General features: G+C 47.9%; 1 protein-coding gene across 2 annotated transcripts; it reads left to right on the top strand.

Moving 5' to 3' along the window:
* The first annotated feature begins 988 nt into the window (after positions 1-988).
* On the top strand, positions 989-21,841 carry LOC133958482 (protocadherin-1-like). 2 transcript variants are annotated; one of them, XM_062393300.1, is made up of 3 exons: positions 989-1,691; positions 12,506-13,337; positions 17,708-21,841. In XM_062393300.1, exons 2-3 carry the CDS (start codon positions 12,528-12,530, stop codon positions 19,955-19,957), a joined length of 3,060 nt encoding a protein of 1,019 aa, XP_062249284.1. In that variant the 5' UTR covers positions 989-1,691; positions 12,506-12,527; the 3' UTR covers positions 19,958-21,841. The 2 variants fall into 2 exon arrangements, with proteins under 2 accessions (XP_062249284.1, XP_062249285.1); XM_062393301.1 differs by lacking the exon at positions 989-1,691 and adding an exon at positions 7,478-7,567.
* The last annotated feature ends 892 nt before the right edge of the window (positions 21,842-22,733 follow it).

Below are 22,733 nucleotides of genomic sequence, written 5' to 3'. Positions count from 1 at the left end.
GACACACACACACACACACACACCTCCTCCACCCCTCTCCCCTGCTCCTGCTCGAGAGATCTGGCTCGCCTATGTGCCCACTGTCGCCTGTAGGTGGCGCTCAGAGCGCGAGGGAGAGAGAGGAGGAGAGCAGCTCGGATCCGCGCTGTACGGAGAGAGAGGGAGAGAGAGAGAGGGAGAGAGAGAGGGAGAGATACACACACGCACATGTAATGGAAGAGGAGGGGAGAGAGAGGCAGAGAGAGAGAGAGAGATACAGAGATGTAAAGAGAGAGAGGTTGCCGAGAGAGAGAGAGACACACACACACGCACACGCACACGCACACATGTAATGGAAGAGGAGGGGAGAGAGTTGCAGAAAGAGAGAGAGAGATGTAAAGAGAGAGAGAGACACAAACACACACACAAATACTTAATGGAAGAGGAAGAAAGAGAGAGAGGGGGACGTAAAGAGAGAGGGGGACCTAAAGAGAGAGAGGGAGGTAGAGAGAGGGACGTAAAGAATGAGAGGGAGGGAGAGAGAGAGGGGGGGGGGGGGGGTGGTAGAGAGAAGCGTCCAAACATTTATTTATTATAAAAATGAAGATGAGCAGAAGAGACTCGAACTCTTTTCGATCCGACTCTTATTAAACCTTAAATCTATTTTATTTCCTCACGTGTCTGAGTGATGGGACTCGAACCTGCGGAGCCACCGCAAAACAAAACCCGGTAATAAACATGATACTGGGGGGGAAAGTCAGAATGTTGCGTGATCACACGCGTCAGTGAGAAGTCACGCACATGAATAAATGACAGAAATGTTGGGGAACCCACTGAGAGTTAGTTGTTGGGGTGGATGCTCGCTCCTCCCCCCCCCCCCCCCCCCCCCCCGTGTGTAGTGTATAGAGAGGAGTGTATATGGAGGGAGGAGGGTGAGGGAGAGAGAGAGAGAGAGAGAGAGAGAGAGAGGAGCGCGCGCGCACTGCTGTGGACTCACTCCTCTCGCTCATCACGCACGGTGCGGCCGCGCAGGACCGGCAGCGGACAGAGTTTGTGGCGGCAGAGCGGCGACCGCGCGTCGGCTTGGACACTAACCGGACCCCCGCTGGAGCCGGACTCTCCCGGAACTACCGGACCTCGAGATTCTTACACTTTTTTTAAACGAATATTATTTTTCTCCATCTCTCTTTTCCCTCCTCCCTCTTTTTTTGCTCTTCACTCCCCCGCCCCGGTGCTCCGTCCGCCCGCTGCCTCATCCAGCACCACCGCCTCCCGAGCGAAGTGCCAACCGGAGGATGCTGCGGCTGTCGGTGCTCGGTGCCCGCTGCTGACGCTCCCTCCACGAAGGATCAGAGAGCGGGTGACAGCTGTCCCTCCCTCCCCTGTGCACCGGGTCTTCCCCCGGCCGGGCTCCAGCTCCAGCCCCGCGGAGAGAGGACGCACCGGCGGGTCGACGCGCAGCGCAGCGGCGGTCGTGACAGTAAAAGTGGACAGAGATTGTGGGAGGAATCGGATAATTACCCCCGCCCGTCCCGCTGGAGTGTTTGATTTGTTTCCAGGTATTTTTCCCCGGTTCGGTGGATTGTTAATTCCGGGTGTTTTTCCCCCGGAGGTCTGGAACGGCTCCGTCTGGACACCGAGGAGGAGCGGAGCCTGTAGCCGGGGCTGGAGCGCTCAGAGCCGGGGAACCGCGCGGCTCTCACCCGGTCCAGGTAGGAAGTTCCCTCCACAGCACCGGTCCACACTGAATCTCTCCCCGACCCGTGTCACACGAGGACCCGGGTGCGAGGCTCCGGATCCCCCTGTCAGTGCAGCTCTGCTGGGGGGGGGGGGGGGGCTTTACGCACGAGAACAGAATCTGTGAATCCACTTTAAATCTTTCTCACGCACGACGACTTGTGCGTGGATTTGAAAACCCGCAGACCTGATGCGGGGCGGACGCGTGAAGGCGTCACAGCCTCCGAGCTGCTGCTGTTAAAACACTTGTTGGTTAAAAACCAGTTTGAAGCGATTGATTGTTCATATCCAGCGTCTCGTCTCCTCTGAGGGGGATTCGACCCATGTTCCACTACAGAGGCATCGATCCCTATCGACCCCTTCCACATTACACCCCCTCCAACATAACTCCATGTCTGCAGTGGTCAACCAGCTTCCTGTGGGTCACTTCTCTGGAAAGTGCGTGATGAAGGGGGGGGGGGGTGGTGTACAGTGGGATGTGCGGTTCCACTGGTTTCCACTGGTGCACCCACCACAGCGGGGTTCCATTACGGCTCCAGCTGGGGCAGTGAGCGTTCTGCAGGGACTCACAGAGAGGGGGGGTGGGGGGGGGGGGGGGGGGGGGGAATGGCAGTAATATTAATAAGAGACAGAAAAGCTCCTGGTGATAATCAGAGGTTTTGATGTTAGAGCTGATCCTCCATCAGGGACTGGGAGCAGCATCACACCAGTGCCTTCATGGGAGGCTGCTGGGGAGGATCCTCTGAGTGTCTGTGGGCACCTGAGGCCTCTGGGGCACCTGTAGACCCCCCCCCCCCCCCCCCCCCCCCCCATGTCTGCAGTGTGGTGTTTCTCTCCATGTGTTTGTTGTTAACAGGAGATTTTAGATCCTAAATAAAGGCGCTGGGGGGGGGGTGGAGATGACGAGCACCCACCGCGGCTCCGTGAGCGACTGGTGTGTCACCGGAGGGGAATCCAGTCCGTCCAGTCCCTCCAGTCCTCCACCGCCTCCCTGCGTCCTCCTCCCTGGGCTGTGGTGGAGCGAGAGAGAGAGAGAGGGTGGGCGTCCGACCTGCTCTACATGATAGAGAGTGAGCGAGCGATAGAGGGAGGGTGGGTGGGGGGGGGGAGTTGGGTATTCACATGCAAACTGCGTCCGCCTCTCCCTGACAGAGAGCCGGGGCTGTGTGGTGGTGAACGCCGCTGCCCTGGTCGCACGCCATCAGACCAGTGAACGCTAATGGGAACGTGGGCCTGCTTCTGTTCCCACACTCGACCTTTGACCCCGTCCCTGGCGTGCCATGTCACCTCGTTGTCATCTTTCCTTCAGAAAAACTCCAACGACTCTGGTGTCGCATGAGAAATCTGCCGCTCCGTGTGTCTCCGGAGCTGTGGGAGCGTCCACTGGTTTCTGAGCCTGTGTGTCTCCGGAGCTGTGGGAGCTGTGGGAGCTGTGGGAGCTGTGGGAGCAATGTTCTACAGACACACAAAAAGCTCATTAAAGCCTCCGAGGGTCAGATTGTGGTTTCAGGTCAACCCCCCCCCCCCCCCGCTGCTCTGGTTTCTACCACCGTAAACATAGATCCATGTTTGAGGTGGAGATACTCTCTCTGAGGTTTGCGGCCGGTTTTGGGCGGCAGGCGCGGTGTGTGTCACCCGAGCTGCTGCCGCCGCGGTGTCCAGGGGCGAGGTCGGAGGTTCGATACCCAGCTCTGGGATTCCTCTCTGCCTCGTCTCATTTGGTGGCACATCCATCCACGGTTTGACCAAATGACAGCGACGGCAATCAACACGGCCGTCCTGAGGGGAGGGGGTGGAGGATCAGACAGGGGGGGGGGGGGGGGGGGGGAGCAGTGTCCGTTCTGCACATTTCCGCGTGGTAATGGTGGATCTGAGTCCGTGTCGTTAGGGCCTGTCATTAAACCGGGAGCTGTGAGGGTGGAAATGGGTTCGATGTGTGAAAGGCTCACAGTCCTGCTCCGTGGAGAAAGAAGTGTCCACGCTCCAGATTCTTGAGTTTTCACGGCTCCTCTTCCTTTTTGCCCTCAGGTGAGACGACTGTGACACAAACTGGGTTCTTCTTCGTCTCTGTGAGGAAGACGAGCCGTTAGTCATGGAACCGTCACGTCTTTGGAATCTCGGGACATTTCTCTCTTTTAAAAATCCTCTCATTTGTGGAGTGACACGTAAATGACCTGAATTTTAATCAGCATTATTTTTTTTTCCATTTGTCGACGTGTGAGGAGGTGAAACGATCCAGACTCAGACTTTCACGCTGAAGGAGCAGAAAGTCTCTCCCGGTTCGTGTCAGGCTGACGGCTTCGGAGGCGCCGGCTCCATTTGGCTTCGTTTTCCTTCACGTTAGAGTCAAGGGTCAGCTGTCGCCCCTACTCCCCCCGCCACCCCCTTCCCAGAATCCCACACTGCTCTCATCAGTGTCACTCAGTGGATCATATCAGGCCCTGAGCCTTCGATGTACAGAGCAGAGTCTTGACCTGCTGATGGCAACAGGAGGAAAAGGTTTAAATCCCGCTCTAGATTCTCTAATCCGAACCGAAAGCAGGGAATCTGGTGCGAGAGGTTGTTTTTGTGCCGGAACAAACCGGTTGTGACAGCTGTTATTCACGATGTCATCCACCTGACGCTGCTGTCGTTGTTTCAGCAGCTTTGATTAAAAACATGAAACCCGGCGTCCTGAGGGAATCAGGACCGTCACGTTTCATGTGTCAGTCGCAGCCGCGTCGCCGGTGGACAGACGGACGCTCGTGGTCCTCTCCGCCTGTAAATGGATCTGAAAGCACTTTCATTGAGTCTGTGCTTTTATTGTTGTATTGATTCATCTCTTTGGGTTAAAACCAGTTTGACGGTCGTGGAACTCGCTCGTTTCACACGTCTGCACGGGAACAGGAAGCTCGAGCAGCTGCGAGGTGGAAGCGGCCGCGTGGGGGGGGCTCTCACAGCCACGAGGCTGCAGCTCCTCATTAATTCTATTTCTGAGCAATTTTACGCTTTTTGTTTTTGGTTCATCGTCAAGAAAATAGTGGAAATATTAAAAGTTGTTAAATTCATTGTGACAAAAATGACAGAAAAGTGAAAGAGACCCTCAAATATCACGATCGCTGTGTTTTTAAACGAGTAAAATTAATTATTTTCCAAATAGATTATTTAAATAGATTATTAATTCTTTATTACTTTTTTATTACACCGATCGGTGTCGAGATCAAATGTTGTAATTTGTCCGATTAACAGTCCCAAACCTAAATATTATAAAATTGCTGTTATTTAAATCAGCTAATTTACGAACTTTAACCATTTTACTAAACTAAACATGAAAAGTGTTTATTATATATCAAAGTAATTGATCAGTGAAACTAATCCGCTCCGTTCTTTATAGTTTATATTGAGATGAATAAAATTAGTTCAATTTAATTCTTTAAATCAAGCTTTTAAATGTTATACAACACGTTTAATTTTTAAATGCGAAATAAAAAAATCCTGATTCTGGAAAATTATGTTTAAAACAATTATAGATGATTTAACTTATAATTATATATCGGCCTCAGAGAGTTTAAATCTATAAATTGAACCAAACACAGAAGGCTGAATCTACTCCATCGTGTTTTCCTTCATATGAATCTGAAGAATGGAGCGTTTGGTTTTTATTTGTGTGTTTCTTCCGTCGTTCTCGGTGAAACCGCGGTCGAGTGTTTTTGTTTCCCGTGCCGTCGTCGACATGTGGAATAAATATGTTGCCGTGGATTTGAAGCGTTTTGATGAAGCCTGATCTTTACTTCCCACCAGCCGGCTGTTCATCTGCCATCCACTCCATTAATCCCCCTCTGCTGCTGCTGGAGGATCAGCGAGTGCGAGTGTGTGTGTGTGGATCAGCGGTTCGACTGCACATCCTGTCACTAAAAGGTCACACGTTTGATCCCTGAACCAGATTTCCTGCCTCGGTGCCTCCGAGCAGCACTAAGGAGACAAAGGCATCGAAACCCGTCATGAAACCATAAAAACCAGTGAGTCAACGTTATTTAATCCGACGCTTCGAGTGTGACAGTGAAGTGGCCGCTCCAGTGTCACGTTTCACACACACAGTGACAGAGACAGAGACACACACACACAGTGACACACACAGTGACACAAGGCGTGGACACACTAACAATGTGACCTGTGTGCAGAGGCTCAGGTGTGTCCAGGGAGATTCACGTCTCCACTTCCTCCACCTGTCCACGAGTGGGAGAAAAATGTACTTTGATTTTCTAGTTTGGTCCATGTCCCGTCTGCTAACATGGAGGTTTAAGGCCGATACTGCAGACGGCCACCAGGGGGGGAATGGAGATTCTTTGTCCTCCGTCTTTATTTACAGTCTGAGGTTTGAACCCTTTTATCTGGAAGCAGATTTTTGTTGTTTTTTAAAACTTAACCAGACGTGACGAGCGGCAGGTTTATGACGTCCGTGGTTTTCATGTGAAATTCAAACGCTGTCCCGATCGAAGATTATCCTGTTCGGATCTCTGGCATCGGCTGAAACAAGACGTGAGACAAAACAAAAGCAAACACACACACACACACACACACACACACATACGCACACACACACACACACACACAGGTGGTGTCAGGAGGCCAAAAGACTTGGCTGCTGCATCTGAATAGGGAGGATGTGTGTTTTTGTGTACATGTGTGTTTGTGTGTGTTAATCTGGATCAGACAATGGTAGTGAATAGAGTAATCCCCTTTGTGCTGCGAAGGGACCACACACACAAACTCACACACTCACTCACGCACACACACGGACACACACAGTGGACTGTCCAGAGAGCTCACCTCATAAACATCCTCTATATCTGAGATCTGAAAACATCAAAGCATCTTTTGATTTTTCTGTGTGTGTGTCTGTGTGTGTGTGTGTGTGTGTGTGTGTGTGTGTGTGTGATATTTAATTCAAGCAGTGTGTAGTTATGTGTGAGCACGGAGCCCTTGACATTCAGGTTATTGTAGTTTATGCTGTGTGTTGTCTGCTGAACACACACTCGGGTGTGAAACACACACCTGTGAGACTCGACACAAACACACAGGAAGTGGTTTGTGATGTGGAGGCGGGCGTTGTGTTGCCGCTGTTGAAGTTGTCTGATGACGTTTCCTGTGTGATTACTGGAATTAGACGTGACACTAAGTGATCGCTCCACTTTTTGTGTAACACACTTGGTTTTATTTGGTTTCACTGGATTCGGTGAAGATGGATTTCATTAATTAGATCAGATGACCAGCAGCAGACTGACACCAGTGAGAAGAAGCTTCCAGTCTGTCAACACGTCCACTGGCTCACTGGGAAGCTTCCAGTCATTTCACTGGGAGGCTTCAGGGAGCCTTCCTCGGACGTTGTGTGTCTTAGCAGACTTGTCCCCTCTCAGTGTTGTTTGTGTAGCAGAGAAGTTGTCGACTCGTCTCCGGACTCTTGACCTTGAGGTTAAAACCTGAAATCACGTGTTGCAGCGAACACACAACCCGCTGGTCTGAAGGAGTCAAGGTCTGAAACTGACCGAGCTGTGGAGAGAAACCTTGAACCCCTCACCTCGGTCGAAACCAGTTCAGCTTCCACCAGTAAAGGTCCAGTTGGATTAGATCTGACCTGCAGGACGCATGGCTGTGCTGGGGGGCGGGGCCGTGGTGAGGCGGCCAATGAGGCTCTTTGTTATGGAGACGAGGCTATTTGGTTGGGGGGGGGGGGCAGGCTGTACTCTATCGGCTGCTGTTTACTTGTGTTAGTCTCTGGTTCAGCTCAGTGTGGAGAAGTTCAGCTGCTTCATCTCTAACCGGCCCAGTGGATCGATCTGCAGGTCGGGGGTTCAGCGCCCGGTTCTCTACAGTGAGTTTGAATTTCTTCTCGTTTCGATATATTTACACCGGAGACGTGAAATTCATCAGCTGAAATCAGATTTCATAACAGCCTCCACAGAAGTGATTTGATTCACAGGATTATTTTTTGCATCAATATTCTGAGAGTTGATTTGTAGCTTATTTAATTAAGTGGATTTGGTTGTTTTGTCTATTTAACACTATTCTGTTTATATTAATAACCCAAAATTGAATCACATGTTGCAGAAGATTTTATTCATATCACAAGCAGCTGTGAACATAAGCTGGTTTATTAATATGTGGTCTGATTTACAGTTGTTTTACAGCAGTGTGGTTGTGTAAATGTCCTCTGATGATCTGTAGCTGAACAAAACTCAGTGTTTGGATCAGAACTCACAGATTTGATCGAGCTGCTCGTGTCAGTATTGATTTATTAATGGTTTATTAACAGTCTCAATAATCAATTAATGATTTTTAAAGTCAAAATGCTGGCTTTTGGTTCCAAATGTTAACATTCACTGGTTTTAATAGTTTTAAATAACCATTGATAACCTTCCTCTGTTTTTCGTGAAGACACTTGAACGCATCGTTTCGGTCTCTGGTGAAAAGACGGAGGAGGTTCGATCCATTTTCAGGTTTGAGAAATGAGTCGACACATCAGATAAATCAATAACTTTCATTTGAATAAGCCACAGTCAGTTTAACATGAAGTCGATTGCGTTGGTTTCGCCCAGTTTAACATGAAGTCGATTGCGTTTGTTTCGCCCGGTTTGTTTTTCATCTGATTTCCTGATGATTTATTTGATCTAACGTGTTTTTTAGACAAAAATATCAGATTTTCTGGAGAGAGAATTGCAAACGAACGAGGAGCTGAAGTCAGCAGATGTTTTATTCAGCAGGAGCTTAGTGTGTCTGTGACTCGGCCTCATGTAATGTGACCTAATGTAATGTACAGTGCTGGAGCTCCGGCACATTAACATGCAAACACACACTCTGCATGTCAATACTGGGAAAACACACTGGGAGGTAACTGGCCTGTTCAGATGCTTTGTGATGGAGACTGCACACGCCCTCTCTCTCTCCCCCTGTCCCCCATTGTGAGGCTGTGTCTCTCGCCCTCTCTCTCTCCCCCTGTCCCCCATTGTGAGGCTGTGTCTCTCGCCCTCTCTCTCTCCCCCTGTCCCCCATTGTGAGGCTGTGTCTCTCGCCATTTCTCTCTCCCCCTGTCCCCCATTGTGAGGCTGTGTCTCTCGCCCTCTCTCTCTCTCCCCCTGTCCCCCATTGTGAGGCTGTGTCTCTCGCCCTCTCTCGCTCCCTCTGTCTCCCATTGTGAGGCTGTGTCTCTCGCCCTCTCTCTCTCCCCCTGTCCCCCATTGTGAGGCTGTGTCTCTCGCCCTCTCTCGCTCCCTCTGTCTCCCATTGTGAGGCTGTGTCTCTCGCCCTCTCTCTCTCCCCCTGTCCCCCATTGTGAGGATGTGTCTCTCGCCCTCTCTCTCTCCCTCTCTGTCCTCCATTGTGACACTGTGTCTCTCGCCCGCTCCAGCTGCCGACACAGCGACCCAGGCCGTCGCTGCTCGGCATTACAAAGAGGCACGTTACTGCCCTTAACCCCCCCCCCCCCCCCCCCCCCCCCCCAGCCCATTCCTGTGTCTTTGTAATGTAACACACAAACACAAACACACACAGAAGGCTGGCCGTGCACACATACATGCACGTGCACACTCACACAAGCTGGTGGATGGGCTGGTGAGAACGTTTCAGACTGTGGGAAACAGGACGAGCTGGACGATCTCTGGCTCACCCGAGACCGTCCCCGAGGAGACAACGCACACACACTCACACAGACACACACACACACAGCAATCAGTACATGTGAACACACATATCAACATGTGTTCATCAACAAACAGGAACTCGCTGCACTTTTATTCTTCTCTCTCTCTTGACGTTTGACCCTGAGATTTATTTAGACCCTAAAACTCTCACGACCCAGAATGCTTTTCTTTTTATAAAGACGTGAGTGCACATGTTTCAGCTCAACACTGATCACATGATCACACTGACACCAGCAGTCAACATTCTAAACATTACTTTTTTTACCATTTCTTAAGAATTAAACACTTTAAACATGTTGATCCAACAGATTTCTAACTAAGAAACTCTTTCTAAACTCTGGTCACTGTGCGTTATCGAGGGTTTTTGTCTCAGATCGATTTGAACAGGATCTCGTAAACAACAGTCTCCATGATGAATGCTTAAAATACCTCCAGTCACTTTTCCTGTCTCGTCTTTCCTGATTAATATTCACCTGCAGGAGAAACACCAGGTCACACTTAAACCAAGTCTCCACGTAAACGCACAGGAAACTGACATTACTCACGAACAGTCACTGGTGACCTGGATAATCTGTCAAATTGCATTTATGTAGAGTTTATAGTCACATCAGGGCCTTTTCCATGGTAACACAACTTATAAACAGTATATTTATGGTCTCTAATAAACAGATAAATGGTTGCAAGTAGATATTCTTCCTTTTTTCCACAGTTATAACTTCTACCGTAAAGACTGTTGTTATAAACCTGTTATTACATGTTTATAACGTGGTTATAAGCTCACTGGACAATTTAAAGTAAAGTTTTAATTAGAGTAACATTACACGTCAAATATCTGTTTGCACAAAATACAACGTGACTTAAATTCTAATTTTTAAATGTACATTTGGTGTCAAAGCAGCTTCTTCACAACACACACGACACAAACAACTTAAACAAATCAAACACTTTCACACACACACAGACACACACAACAGTTTCACTTGAGCTCCGTGTCCGTGGAGACGTGTGAAATGGGCTCAGGGGTCAGAGGTCGGCTGTTCGAGGGTATTTGGCAGCTCCAGAGAAAAATGTGAGAAAAGAAACACACACACTTAAACACACACTGGGGTATTCACATGCACATTCCCACTTGCAAACACAGTTAAACCCCCCACCCCCCCCTCCACACACACACTCATCACAGTCATACAGGGGTAATTAGATGTGTGTTTGTGTGTGTCACAGCAGGGTGCAGAGCAGTCGACACTTGTGTCGAACAAACGCACAAAAGCAGCAGTTGCTGCTGTTAACCTCAGTTGTGTTCCGCTTCTCTTCGTTTTCTATCATTTTAAACTGAATCCGTTTGTTTTTGTTCGGTTGTTTGGACGAAGTTTGGATCCGTGGAAACTTTTGATTCTTTGACATAAAGACAAATTACCAAAGAAACCAGAATACAAACACAGTTTAACTTTTTTAAATCGACTCACTGCTAATTAATCAGACAACATTTCCAGATCCAATAAATGTTGTAGCCGTTTTAAATTGGATATACATTTTAAAAAGAGATAAACTGTGATTGTGAAGATTTGTTGGTCAAACAAGTTGAGAAGTTTCCAGACGTCACAGCAGGTTTTGTTTTTGTTGTATTTCTTTGTGTTTTAAAGTTGATAAAGTTCCGACTCGTTGCTTCGTCCTCACTCTGTCCGAGTTGAAGGACGGGATGTGAGCCGATGTCCCCTCGACGCTCGCTCTGTGTTTTTCTGGGTAAAGACGAGGAGACGGGATGTTGTGATGCGTGAAAGGTTGTCGACATTAAATTAACTTTATTAACACGACTTCACTTTGTGAACGGCTCAGGTTGTTGATTCGTTTCATGTCGTTCAGTGAACGTGCACAAGGCTCCACGTTCGTGTTTCAGATAATAGGCTCAGGAAATACAAGACTCCCACACACACACAGACACACACAACACAGTGAACTCAGTGTTGCAGCAGTCAGAGGATGAGGAGGAGGACAGCACCAAGACTTCCTGCTCAGCATGCTGATCGCTGTTGTGTGTCTGTGTGTGTGTGTGTGTGTTCCTCCTCAAATCAAGGACACGAGGAGAGCGAGAGAGAGCGAGAGAGGGAAGGAGAGAAGCTATCTCCAGATTAACCCCGGCGACCTGCAGCTTGGCGTAGGGAGGGAAGTGAGAGAAGTGAGATAGAGGTGAAGAGGAAGAAAGAGGGAGAGTGTGGAGGCTCAGAAGAAGCTTCACGAACACCAGGCGTCAGGTGAAGACTCGGTTTGTCAGTAAATCTCTGAGCTTCGATCTGATCAGCGCAGAGAAAGGTTTTCTTCAGGGAGACAAGAAAAGTCTGAATAACTCTGAATCGATCTGAGGCCTTAAATGAACAAGAATGAGGAAACTTCACATTACTATGTGTTAATGTGGTTAAATGTCAGGATCTACTTCTTAAATGATGTTGAAGCAGATCAGAATCTTTATTTTTCACACCTTTCAACACTAATAAAATCTTAATTTGGAGTTCATCTTAGTTGCAAACAGCCTCTTGAGTTAATTAACTCTTTACAACACTGAGTTTACAGAACGTTTTAAAAAAGTAAAGTCGTGTTGGATCAGAATCTGTCTAGCGAGTGAGTTTCTCTTGTTGTCCCAGATGTTTCCTGTGTGTGGTTTTATTTGAGGAAAGTGGGCGCTGCCACTGACGCACAAACACAAACCTTGTGGGTGTACGACAACGATCGAGACCGTAGACGTTGTTTCTGTGACGGAAACTTCAGCAGCCAAACAGTCTTTAGTCTGATGAGTCCTGACCTGATTCACTCCAGAACAATCTGTCGACTGAGCCTCGTGCTCCGTGTGCACGTTTGTGTTTCAGTCCTTCAAACACACATCGATGAATTTTGGATAAACTTGGTTTTTAATGCTTTGATCATCTGCACATAGAGAAAGCTCCAAACCTCTGGACGTGGACACACAGTGAAATATGCATCATGTAGACTTTGGAATCTAATTGGCAACTAAATGCAAAAGTAGAGGAAGTGATGTGGAACATATCTGAGATGCATATTCCAAAATTTGTAAATCAAATGAGACTAATTTACGTGTCTTCTCCGTCTGTCTCTCTCAGAGCGGTGCTGTCCTGCGGAGACATGGCGGTGCTGAGGTGGGAGGTTCCCATGTTCCTGGCGGTTGTCCTGCTGGTCTCCTGTAACGCTGCATCCAGCGACATCCTCTATCGAGTTTCTGAGGAGCAGCCGCCCAACACGCTGATCGGCAGCTTGGCGGCAGACCGCGGCCTCCCCGACGTCGGCCACCTCTACAAGCTGGAGGTCGGCACGCCGTATCTGCGGGTGGAAGGAAAGACCGGAGACATCTACACCACGGAGATCCCCATCGACCGCGAGACGCTGCATGACTGCCGCAACCTGTTTGACGGCGACAAGTGTTTCCTGGAGTTCGAGGTGTCGATCACCGACATGGTGAAGGGCCTCGGCATGGGGCCCCGGCTCATCGAAGGCCGCATCGAGGTGCTGGACATCAACGACAACACGCCGCAGTTCTCCTCGCCCATCCTCTCCCTCTCCATCCCCGAGAACACGCACATCGGCGCCCTCTTCGCCATCCCCATGGCCAGCGACAGGGACTCCGGCGCCAACGGCGTGAGCGAGTACACGCTGACCACCGGGCCCGACGCCGACCAGCTCTTCGCCCTGCAGGTCGCCTTGGACTCGGACGAGAAGCTGCCGCAGCTGGTGGTCATGGGCGTCCTGGACCGTGAGAAGAAGGACTCGTACGACCTGAACATCCGCGTGGTGGACGGCGGGAAGCCGGCGAGGGCGAGCAGCGCCCTGCTGCGGGTCACCGTCACCGACCAGAACGACAACGTGCCCAAGTTCGAGAGGAGTCACTACGAGGCGGAGCTCCCGGAGAACAGCCTGCTGGGTCACTCTGTGCTGCAGGTCGGTGAACACCCCACACACGCCTCCTCTTAGGTTCCTCCTCTCGGTACATGTGACCTCTAACAGTCGATTCATGGATTCATTATTATTAATCATTAATAATTCATTGATCATTTAAGTTCTCTTATTAAGCAGAATAACCTGAAAGTCGCAGGTTGCAGTTTCTAAAGATCAGATTCGCTGCTTTTCTGAATCAATGTTTCCTGCATTAATTTAACCACATGACTTTGACCTTTAACCCCTTTCGACCCGATGCAGCGTAAACACATTTATAAAGTGTGATGTTAGCGTGGTTCTGGCTCTAGAGATCAGACGTGTGCACGTGACTTATGAAATACATTGTGATTCACTGAAGCAACTGAAGCAGATAACAGCAAAGTTTGACTGATGAAAACAATGATGAAAAGAACTTTAACAACAAAAAGAATTGAACATTTCTGTAAGCGTTGGTAATTCTGTTCACACTTTTTACTTTAGTCATCGTCTCAGGTCTCAATGTTTTAATCTGTTCTGAACTAATGTTCAAACTGCGGTTTTATTTATTGACGTTTTTATTGATGAAGCTGATCGATGAGGATGAGACAGATGAACAGATTATTGTGTTTTATCCCTTAATGGGAGTTTCAGGGGAGAATATGTTTACCAGTGGTTTTTAATGGGAGGACTAAAGCTCAGACCTGGAATCAGTTGAGCAACAGTTTACTGACAAATATTCATTGTCACCACGTGTCTCTGTTCTCACATGAAACTCGTTAAAGTTTAAGAAAGTGAGTTGTGTTCACGTTGGTGAATCCGGACTCTAACTCGTGTCCACTGAGCGTTTCAGTGGAGCCTCTGGGACGCTGAGCCGGACGCCGCAGCGACCGCACATGACACGCTGCTCAATTGTGCGTACGGACAGATGGTGCGGCCGAGGTGAAGCAGGGCGTGGGATCGCCCTGTGTAGTCACACATTAACCACTGATTCAACTTCACCTTTGAGCTCTTGGCGCGGGGCGGCGCTACGTGATGTGGCCGCCGGCCGAGCGGAGCGGGAAGGTTCCGTTTGGTTCAGCGGCAAAACAAACAAAACCAAAATACCCAGCGCGCCGTGTCAGCTGCTCGCTTCCCGCCCGAGTGCGACCAGCCAGCCCTCCGGTGAGCCGTGCATGACTTAATCTGAGTCAGTCATGAGATTATCCACGGGGCTTATTGGTATTATTGCTCAGGATGTGGCTCATTGCATTTCAGAGAGCTGCAGAATCCGCTTCACCTAGCGTGCGTTCCGAGGTCGGAGGCGGGACTTCGCTGACTGACGACCCCGACCTCCTTAAACCGTCCAATGGCGGCGCAGACGTGTAAATCTCTGTCTGCTGAGTCGCTCTGTGAAGGAGCCTCGTTTTACATATTCTGAAAAAACCAGACATCAGATTTTCCACCTTCCAGCTGCTCGTCACTTTGTTACCTCATAAATAATGAAAAACTTAAAGTGAAGTGCTTTAAATCACTTCAACTCACTTTACTTGCTTTTAGGTTCTTCTTAAACTTTTGATTGTATAAATTATTTTTTTTAGAAGCTTTCAAAGTCTTTCATGACCTTCATTAGGAAGCTTTTTCTCCTCAGTCGATTTGCAAGTGGACCTTGAGTTAATTTTTTTTTTTCCTCTTTAAATATTCATGACCAAATTAGCAGCGACCAAAGTTGAAAGCTCCATTAAAAGCTTGTAAGTGGAGTTAGGTTAAAGAGTTTTTATTCAAATTAAATATTTATTCGATTAAAGATGCAACAACAAAAGTTAAAGTCCACAATAATCACTGTGATGTTTTATTGAATTGGTTTAACACTCAAAACTGAAGGTGTCTGATCATCGGGACAACGTGGGTCTGATTCTGAATCAACGACAAAGAAAGATCTGAATCTGCTCTGATTTGGCAGATTTTGTTTGATTGTGTTCACGTGATAAAAGTTCTCTTGGCCTCTAATTGGCTGATTATCTCAGGTTTTCGTTGATTAATGGATCAGACGATCGTAAAAATCCATCACATTGTTTTTGACCCTTTCTCAGACGAAGAGCCTCCTCGAGTCTCGAGCTCGTTAAGGACCAGAGAATCTTCTGACTCATCGCTCGTGATTAATTCCCCAAAAAGACGATGAACACATTCAATATTTTGTTGACAGTCCAAACGCAGAGTCCACGCTGAACTACCAAATAATGATGATGTCATTTAGTCAACAATGAGGCCGACAGGAAGTTAACGGTGATAGATTGTCCCTCTGCAGAAAGTCTGAAGCTGTTTGTTGAGGAATAAACCGAAAGGAAAGAAAGTGACGTTTGATGTGATTTACCGTCGGAGCAGAAGAGAAATTAGAGGTTTGCTGAATTAAACGAGCTCAGGACTTGCAGGGCCTGTGGTCTGAGGATGGAGGAAACCGGTGGGTCTCTGTTAATGGTTTATCTGCTGTACTTTGGACCTGGAGAGCAGCCAGAGACGCTCCAGCTTCATCACAGCGACACCGGCTCCAGCTGCTCAATGCTCAATTCTCAGAAGCTGTCAATAATTCACCTCTGTTCGGTGAAGTCCGCGACTCGAAGCCGCGACCGGAGGAAAGGAAATCAATGGGCAGCAGAAATTATAATTTCGCTGTAATGCTTTCTTTAACCTCAACCTCTCTGACCCGGATCAGTGGCTTTCACGCTCGCCCCCCCGAGCGCCGTCAACGCTGTGTCACACTCTGTGATCCTGAGCAGGAAGGAAACCAGATATTTATTATGTGACAGCGCCGTGAGCCGGAGTCTGTTAAAGTCCGTCCAATCCTCTGCCGGCTGTTTAACCGCTTAAACTCTGTCTTCCTCTTGAGATGCTCATTTAAAGGCTTCATTTCCCTGTGATGCTCCACCTCACCTCAGTGGATAGTTTGGATTCTTAAATAAGGAGGTTGACATTTTCAGAGATTTTTTTGCCTCTTCCTGAGAAAAGCATGATTTCATGACTAAATGGCAAATATCAGGCAACTGCTAGCAGCCGGGTTAGCTTAGCTTAGCATAAAGTAAAGAGAATATATTTGTTTTTGTTAATGACCAGATAGTGAAAAACCACAAAATGCCAAACTAGACTGTTTTCAGTTATATAAGATACATTTTGTCTAAACACCTTGAGCTGTTTATTTAATCATATTTGTTTATTTACTACAAAACCTAAAAGGTAATATCATCAAATTTTTGTGTTTGTGGAAATCTCTCAAGATATGTCATCTTAATTATTAAGCTTTAAAGGAAACCCAGGCTAACAGTTTCCCTGTGTCTCCAGTCTTTATGCTAAGCTAAGCTAACCAGACAGTGACTCTATGCAGTGTATCCATGTGCAGATATAAGAGGTTTTAATCTTCTTGTCTAATTCTTGGCAAACAAAAGCAAATAAGTAATTAAAGTTTTCCTTTATAAATCTTTGGCACGGTCACTTGGGTTTATAGTAGAGTCCTGTGTCCTTGGCCCAGATAACAGCAGTTTTAATGTTTGTGTAAATAAGCCCAGAATATCCCCACCCCTCTCATTCAGGTTTTCAAGAAACCAATATTTTGAGGACTTAAATTTTAGGAGATGATTCTGCTGAGTGGAAACCTGGCTCGGATCCAGTTCTGCTTCAGAGGAGCAAACTCTAAAGGCCCTCATCACATTACTGAGAGTCCCAGGTGAAGGAAGAGCTGAACCAGCAGCACCTGGGACATTTAAATCAGCTGTTCAACAACTAGTTCATCTGAAGCTACACGCCGACCTTCATTTCCTCACAGCAGCCGAGGCGTTGAATGAACACAATTAAAAAGTATTAGATGTTTAGATAAGAAAGCGTCTTAATGATCAGCTCCTAAGTGACATTGTGCTGCTCGTCCCACCTAATCGACTAATTACCTCCATTTACTTTGGGTGTGGGCGTTTGAGGCTGGAGCGTGGCCGATGCTGCTCTGTCCTAATGGGCCCCGAGGAGCCGTCTTCATAACGGGTGGAACATTAACTCGTCTGCCCGGCAGCTGCCACTGAGCCGCTGCCCTGAGCCGCTGCATGGCCGTTACATGTTGCTGTGTGGGTGTATGCACTCAGCTTCGATCGTCTGTTATGTGTCACACATGACAGAGAACATGCTAAGGGTTGTGATGAGCTGCTTCAGTTATGGTTTTGACTCTGAGAGAATAAATAGTAAAACATATTTAACCGAGGATGTTCAGGCTGCTTCTCAAACATCACTTTTGACATAGAACTGACAGGAATCGGTCAAATAAGACTTGAAGTTTGATGCACGTTTGAAACTGTCTCATGAACGTATATTCGTTGTGATGATTTCTCAGAGGAACCATTACAATGGTTTAAAGTAACCCTCTCTTCTTGCCCCTGTAGGTCAGAGCCAATGATGCAGACACCGGCATCAACGGAGATATCGACTACAGCCTCCATCAGGCGTCGGAGACCGTTCAGAGGCTTCTGCGCATCGACCGCTCCACTGGAATCATATACGTCAAAGGCCTAGTGGACCGCGAGGACGAGAGTTTCCTCAAGTTCTTTGTGGGTGCGAGAGATCGTGGGCCCAACTCCAAGTACTCCAAGGTCCTGGTGACCATCAACGTCAGGGATCACAATGACAACGCACCAGCGATCGAGATCCGTGGCATTGGCTTGGTGACGCATCAAGATGGTGTGGCCAACATCTCTGAGGACATGCCCATCGGCACCCCGGTGGCGTTGGTCCAGGTGTCGGACCGTGACGAGGGGGAGAATGCTGTGGTTACTTGTGTAGTTGCCGGTGACGTCCCATTCCAGCTCCGACCTGCAAGTGAGTCCGCCAACGATCGGAAGAGGAAGTATTTCCTGCAGACAACTACCCCGCTGGATTATGAGCGTGTAAAGGAATACAGAATTGAAATTGTCGCTGTGGATTCTGGGAACCCAGCCCTGTCCAGCACCAACTCCCTCAAAGTCCAGGTCACTGACGTGAACGACAACACGCCAAACTTCTCCCCTGCGATGCTCGAGGTGGACTTTCCAGAGGGAAATCAACCAGGTGATAAAATTCTGGATGTCGTGGCAACGGACGCAGACAGTGGCACCAACGCAGAACTGGCCTATAGCATCATCGAGCACTCAGCCTCCAGGCTCTTTGAGATCGACTCCGACACAGGGGAGCTGCGTGTGAAGAACCTGTTGGATCGGGAGGACACAGAGCGCTACGAGTTCCGTGTGGTAGCTGCCGACAAGGGGGTTCCAAGCAAAACTGGCACTTCTACGGTGGTGATTAATGTCCTGGACCGCAACGACAACGACCCCAAATTCATGCTGAGCGGCTACAGCTTCTCCGTCATCGAGAACATGGCTCCGCTCAACCCTGTTGGTGTGGTGACCGTCACTGATGCTGATAAAGGTGAAAACGCCAGAGTCAGGCTGTTTGTGGAACCGGACAACGGGAAGTTTGTCATCCAGAATGGCACCGGAACCATCCTGTCCAGCATCTCCTTTGACCGCGAGAAGGAGAGCACCTACACCTTCCGTCTGAGAGCCGTGGATGGAGGTGACCCTCCTCGATCTTCTTACGTAGGAGTGACCATCAATGTCCTGGATGAGAACGATAACGCCCCCTATGTCACCAAACCGGCCAACTCCACCTACACTTACTTGACACCTGTCACTCAACCGGAGACCCTGGTGGAGGTGGTAGAGGCTGAGGATATTGACTCTGGACCCAATGCTGAGCTGGTCTACACCATCACAGGCGGAAACCCGTTTGACCTGTTCTACATCTCACCCAGCAGCGGGGAGATCACACTGGCGCAGGAATTCACTGGAAAGCACAATGGGCTGCACCGACTTGTCGTGAAGGTCAGTGACAAAGGCAAACCTCCACGCCACACCACGGCCCTGGTCCACGTGTTTGTCAACGACACCAAGTCCAATGTGTCCGTCATCGAGGCGCTGGTGGGACACAGCCTCTACACCCCTCTGGACAGGGACATCGCTGGAGATCCCAACTACGCCCTTGCTCAGCGCAGCAACATCTTGTATGGCACCCTGGCAGGGTTCGCTGGTGTGATCATGGTCATCGTAGCCGTGGTGGTTATTAGACACCGGCTGCAGAAGGAAACCAAGAGCGGCTATCAGGCCGGCAAGAAGGAGAGCAAGGACCTGTACGCTCCGAAGCAGGGACCCAAAAATGGCAAGGGGAAAAAGAGCAAAAAGGGTCGGGCTCCAAAACCTGCCAAGCCCCTGGAGGAGGAGGAGGAGGCCAGTCTGCAGAAAGGCCTCAAGTTCAACCTCATTAACGAGAGTGTCACCGACAGTCCCAGAATCCACCTGCCCCTGAACTACCCGCCAGGAAGCCCCGATCTGGGGCGACACTATCGCTCCAATTCCCCCCTCCCCTCCATCCAACTGCAGCCACAGTCGCCTTCCGCCTCCAAGAAGCACCAGGCGGTTCAGGACCTCCCTGCCACCAACACCTTTGTGGGAACAGGGGACAACAACTCCACAGGCTCCGACCAATATTCGGATTACAGCTACAAGGCCAACCCGCCCAAATACAGCAGCAAACAGGTAGGAGACTACGCCAACAGTTCAATGTACAACAGGGACATCTATTGGACCGACCGGGTGTGGTAGTCATGCTGGGACTTATTTGGCACTGCCAATATTCTTCCACCAAAGTCGCACTGATTCCCCTGCACAGCACCCGCCTCCAAAATGTCATTTCCCCTTTGATTTTTTTATGGTTTTATTTTTGTTCACCATTCCTTTGTGTTCAGATTTTGGTTTTCACCACAGTACTCACACCATGAAGGGTTTCATCAAGGATAGACCAGATATGGGCTTAACAATATTTATCAGCTGACATTTGAGTGGAATTCTGAAACCAGAGCTTCCTACATGACCTGATCCAGAACACGGGGGGGGGGTTCTAACGTGTTAAATGAAGAGTTCCTGGTTTATTGCATCACATGATGTTATATTTTCTTCATAAAGCTAAAGAGATAAAAAGATAAACTGCACGAAGATGCAAACCCTGAATTAAGGGTCCACTGCTGATCTGGTGAATCCCATACAGGTCTATCCTTAGCTTCCATATGTTCATCATTGTTTGATTTGTATTTGTTTCACCTGTTCATGTTTAATTTGTGTTCACCTGTTGACGGTGGGTTAAATGAAGTAGCTTCCGAGTTTCTCCTGTTTTTATGAGTCACAAATGTTTTGGATGTGGAGTTTCTTTGTTCAGCCGTTGGAAGGTTCAAACTGACAACCTCATTAAGTCTGAATGTGTTTTTCTTTTCCGTCTTTGTTTTTTTTTTTTCTCCTGGCGAGCTGGCTCAAAGTCCAAAGCCTCTTTACGGCCTGATCAGCTCGTTGAAGTGTGACAAAGAGTGACAGGGAATTCCTGAGTTTTATTTTTTTGTTCCCTTTTTATTGTTCCTGGGCTTTGTTTGCCCGGGAAGTCGAGCGGCCGAGCGGCACTTCAGATTGTTTCCATCCAGTTCAGAACAATTTAAGGTAATTTCAGCTCAGTCAGGGAGCCAAGCGGCGAACAGAGAAATAAAGAAAGGGAATGAGAAGGTGTAAAAAAACCACTATGAAGGAAAAGGTACACTAAGACTAAACACAACCATTTCTTAACCTCTGCTCCTCCTGTCAGTTCGGCTGAAATACGACTTCATTTTGCTGTGTTCCCAATCACCAGGGCTGAAAAGTCAATTGTTTGCACAGATTAATGGCAGGTAATTTTCCAGGCGCCTGCCTTTCTACCCAGAGTGCCTTGCTCTATTCTATTTAATGTACAAAAAGGGGCGGGGGGGGGGGTGTTGGAGATGGGGGCCATTAACTGCGTGATCGTGACAAGCTTTCACGCCACGTCGGCTCTTTTTGTGGCTGCACGTTGATGGACTCGAGGCTGTGAAATGAAACTGTCATGTGCACTGTGAAATCCATGGAGACAATCACGTTCTGGCTCGATAGCCATGTTGGATCTGTACATATATGTGATGTCAAAGACTTTATTTTGTTTGTGCTTTTTCATCTGCTGTTTATGTTGCAACATTATTGTGTGTTGTGTGTGTGCTTATTAACAAGGACATTTCATTGTTCCCCTGCATATTTAAAACTTGCATTCATGTGAATAGCTGAACCAAAGACTCACACACACACACACACACCTGCGTATGCATTCCCATCATTATCATACAGTTCCTCTGAAGCTGCTGTTCAGGCTGTTTCCTGTTTGCTTGGTTCTGCAGAGTTCCTGCTGGTGTTAGCAGCTTGCTAACGGTCCTGCTGGGTTAATGTTCAGCCTTTAACACTTCAACCCGCAGGCGCCACACTTCACTCGAGTCGGATTTAAAAGCCCCTTGGCGTCATATCAACTGCTCCATCACGCACATGCTTATCCATGTCCCCCCCCTCTCTGGGGGAGGTAATTGTACAGTGTTTTGTTTTCTGTTTGTTTTTTACAGCTTTAAGCAGAATTTATTTCAATAAACATGTTGCTTAAATGTTAAAGTGGCGCTCTCTGTGCTTTCACTGGGTGGTGGAGGTGGGTGGTGGTAACAGTGGTGTAATCATTTTCATTTTCATCCCTCACTTGTGGAGAGAGAATGTACGTGATGCATGTTTCCTGCATGAATATGTTAATTTGCTTTTATTTCATCAAGATCTTTTTCTGCAAATGAGACCAATCACAAAAACACAGTCGACAAATCAACAACAACACAATCACACAACACACAAGACTGAGAAACAAGGAATCGTGGAAAACACTCAAAAGAATCGTGAGATAATAATGTGTATTATTTATTTAAGACTCAGTAGTTTGAGGGCAGTTTGTAATTCAATTCATTTGAATGTTACATGTTAAGTAAAACCAGTTCCCGAGCACAGAACACGATCAAACTGGATCCGGTTGTATCGACTGAAATGAGGAGATGTGGTTTTAAATCTGGTTTAAATGTTTAAAAGCTGTTTGAACGATGCAGAACAGCTTCATGCTCAGAGACAGTGGACTCAAGTTTTAAAACCACTAGAACCAGTTTAAAAGAAAACTAAAACAATCAAGACACAAAACATAATATTTCAAATGGAGGAAAATGAAAATAAAGTTATTTAAAGAAAAGTGCCAAAGATATTGATTCAGCAATTAATAAAATAAAATAGAGGTGTACTCTTTAAACACATCCTGATTAAATCTTCTGAAAAAATACATTTGTTGCAGCAGAGTTCACAGAACCGAGTTTTCAGTCTTAGAACTTGCTGCGATTAAAGGTGATTATTGAAACAAGCGAAGCCTGAGGCATAAAGAACAGTGTCATCAGCAAAGAAACAAACTGATGTATTGATTATGTCATTTATGTAAAACCGCCTGTGGGCAAAGTATCTCTGATGTCCAGACGCCATC

Source organism: Platichthys flesus, chromosome 8 (assembly GCF_949316205.1).
Source record: "Platichthys flesus chromosome 8, fPlaFle2.1, whole genome shotgun sequence".
NCBI lineage: Eukaryota > Metazoa > Chordata > Actinopteri > Pleuronectiformes > Pleuronectidae > Platichthys > Platichthys flesus.
This window is presented reverse-complemented; position numbering and strand designations above follow the sequence as displayed.

Bases quoted from the DNA above. Each gene is read 5' to 3' on its own strand.
- LOC133958482 (XM_062393300.1), top strand. From the start codon at position 12,528: ATGGCGGTGCTGAGGTGGGAGGTTCCCATGTTCCTGGCGGTTGTCCTG. The intron at 13,338-17,707 runs GTCGGTGAACAC...TTGCCCCTGTAG, and splicing joins TGGGTCACTCTGTGCTGCAG to GTCAGAGCCAATGATGCAGA.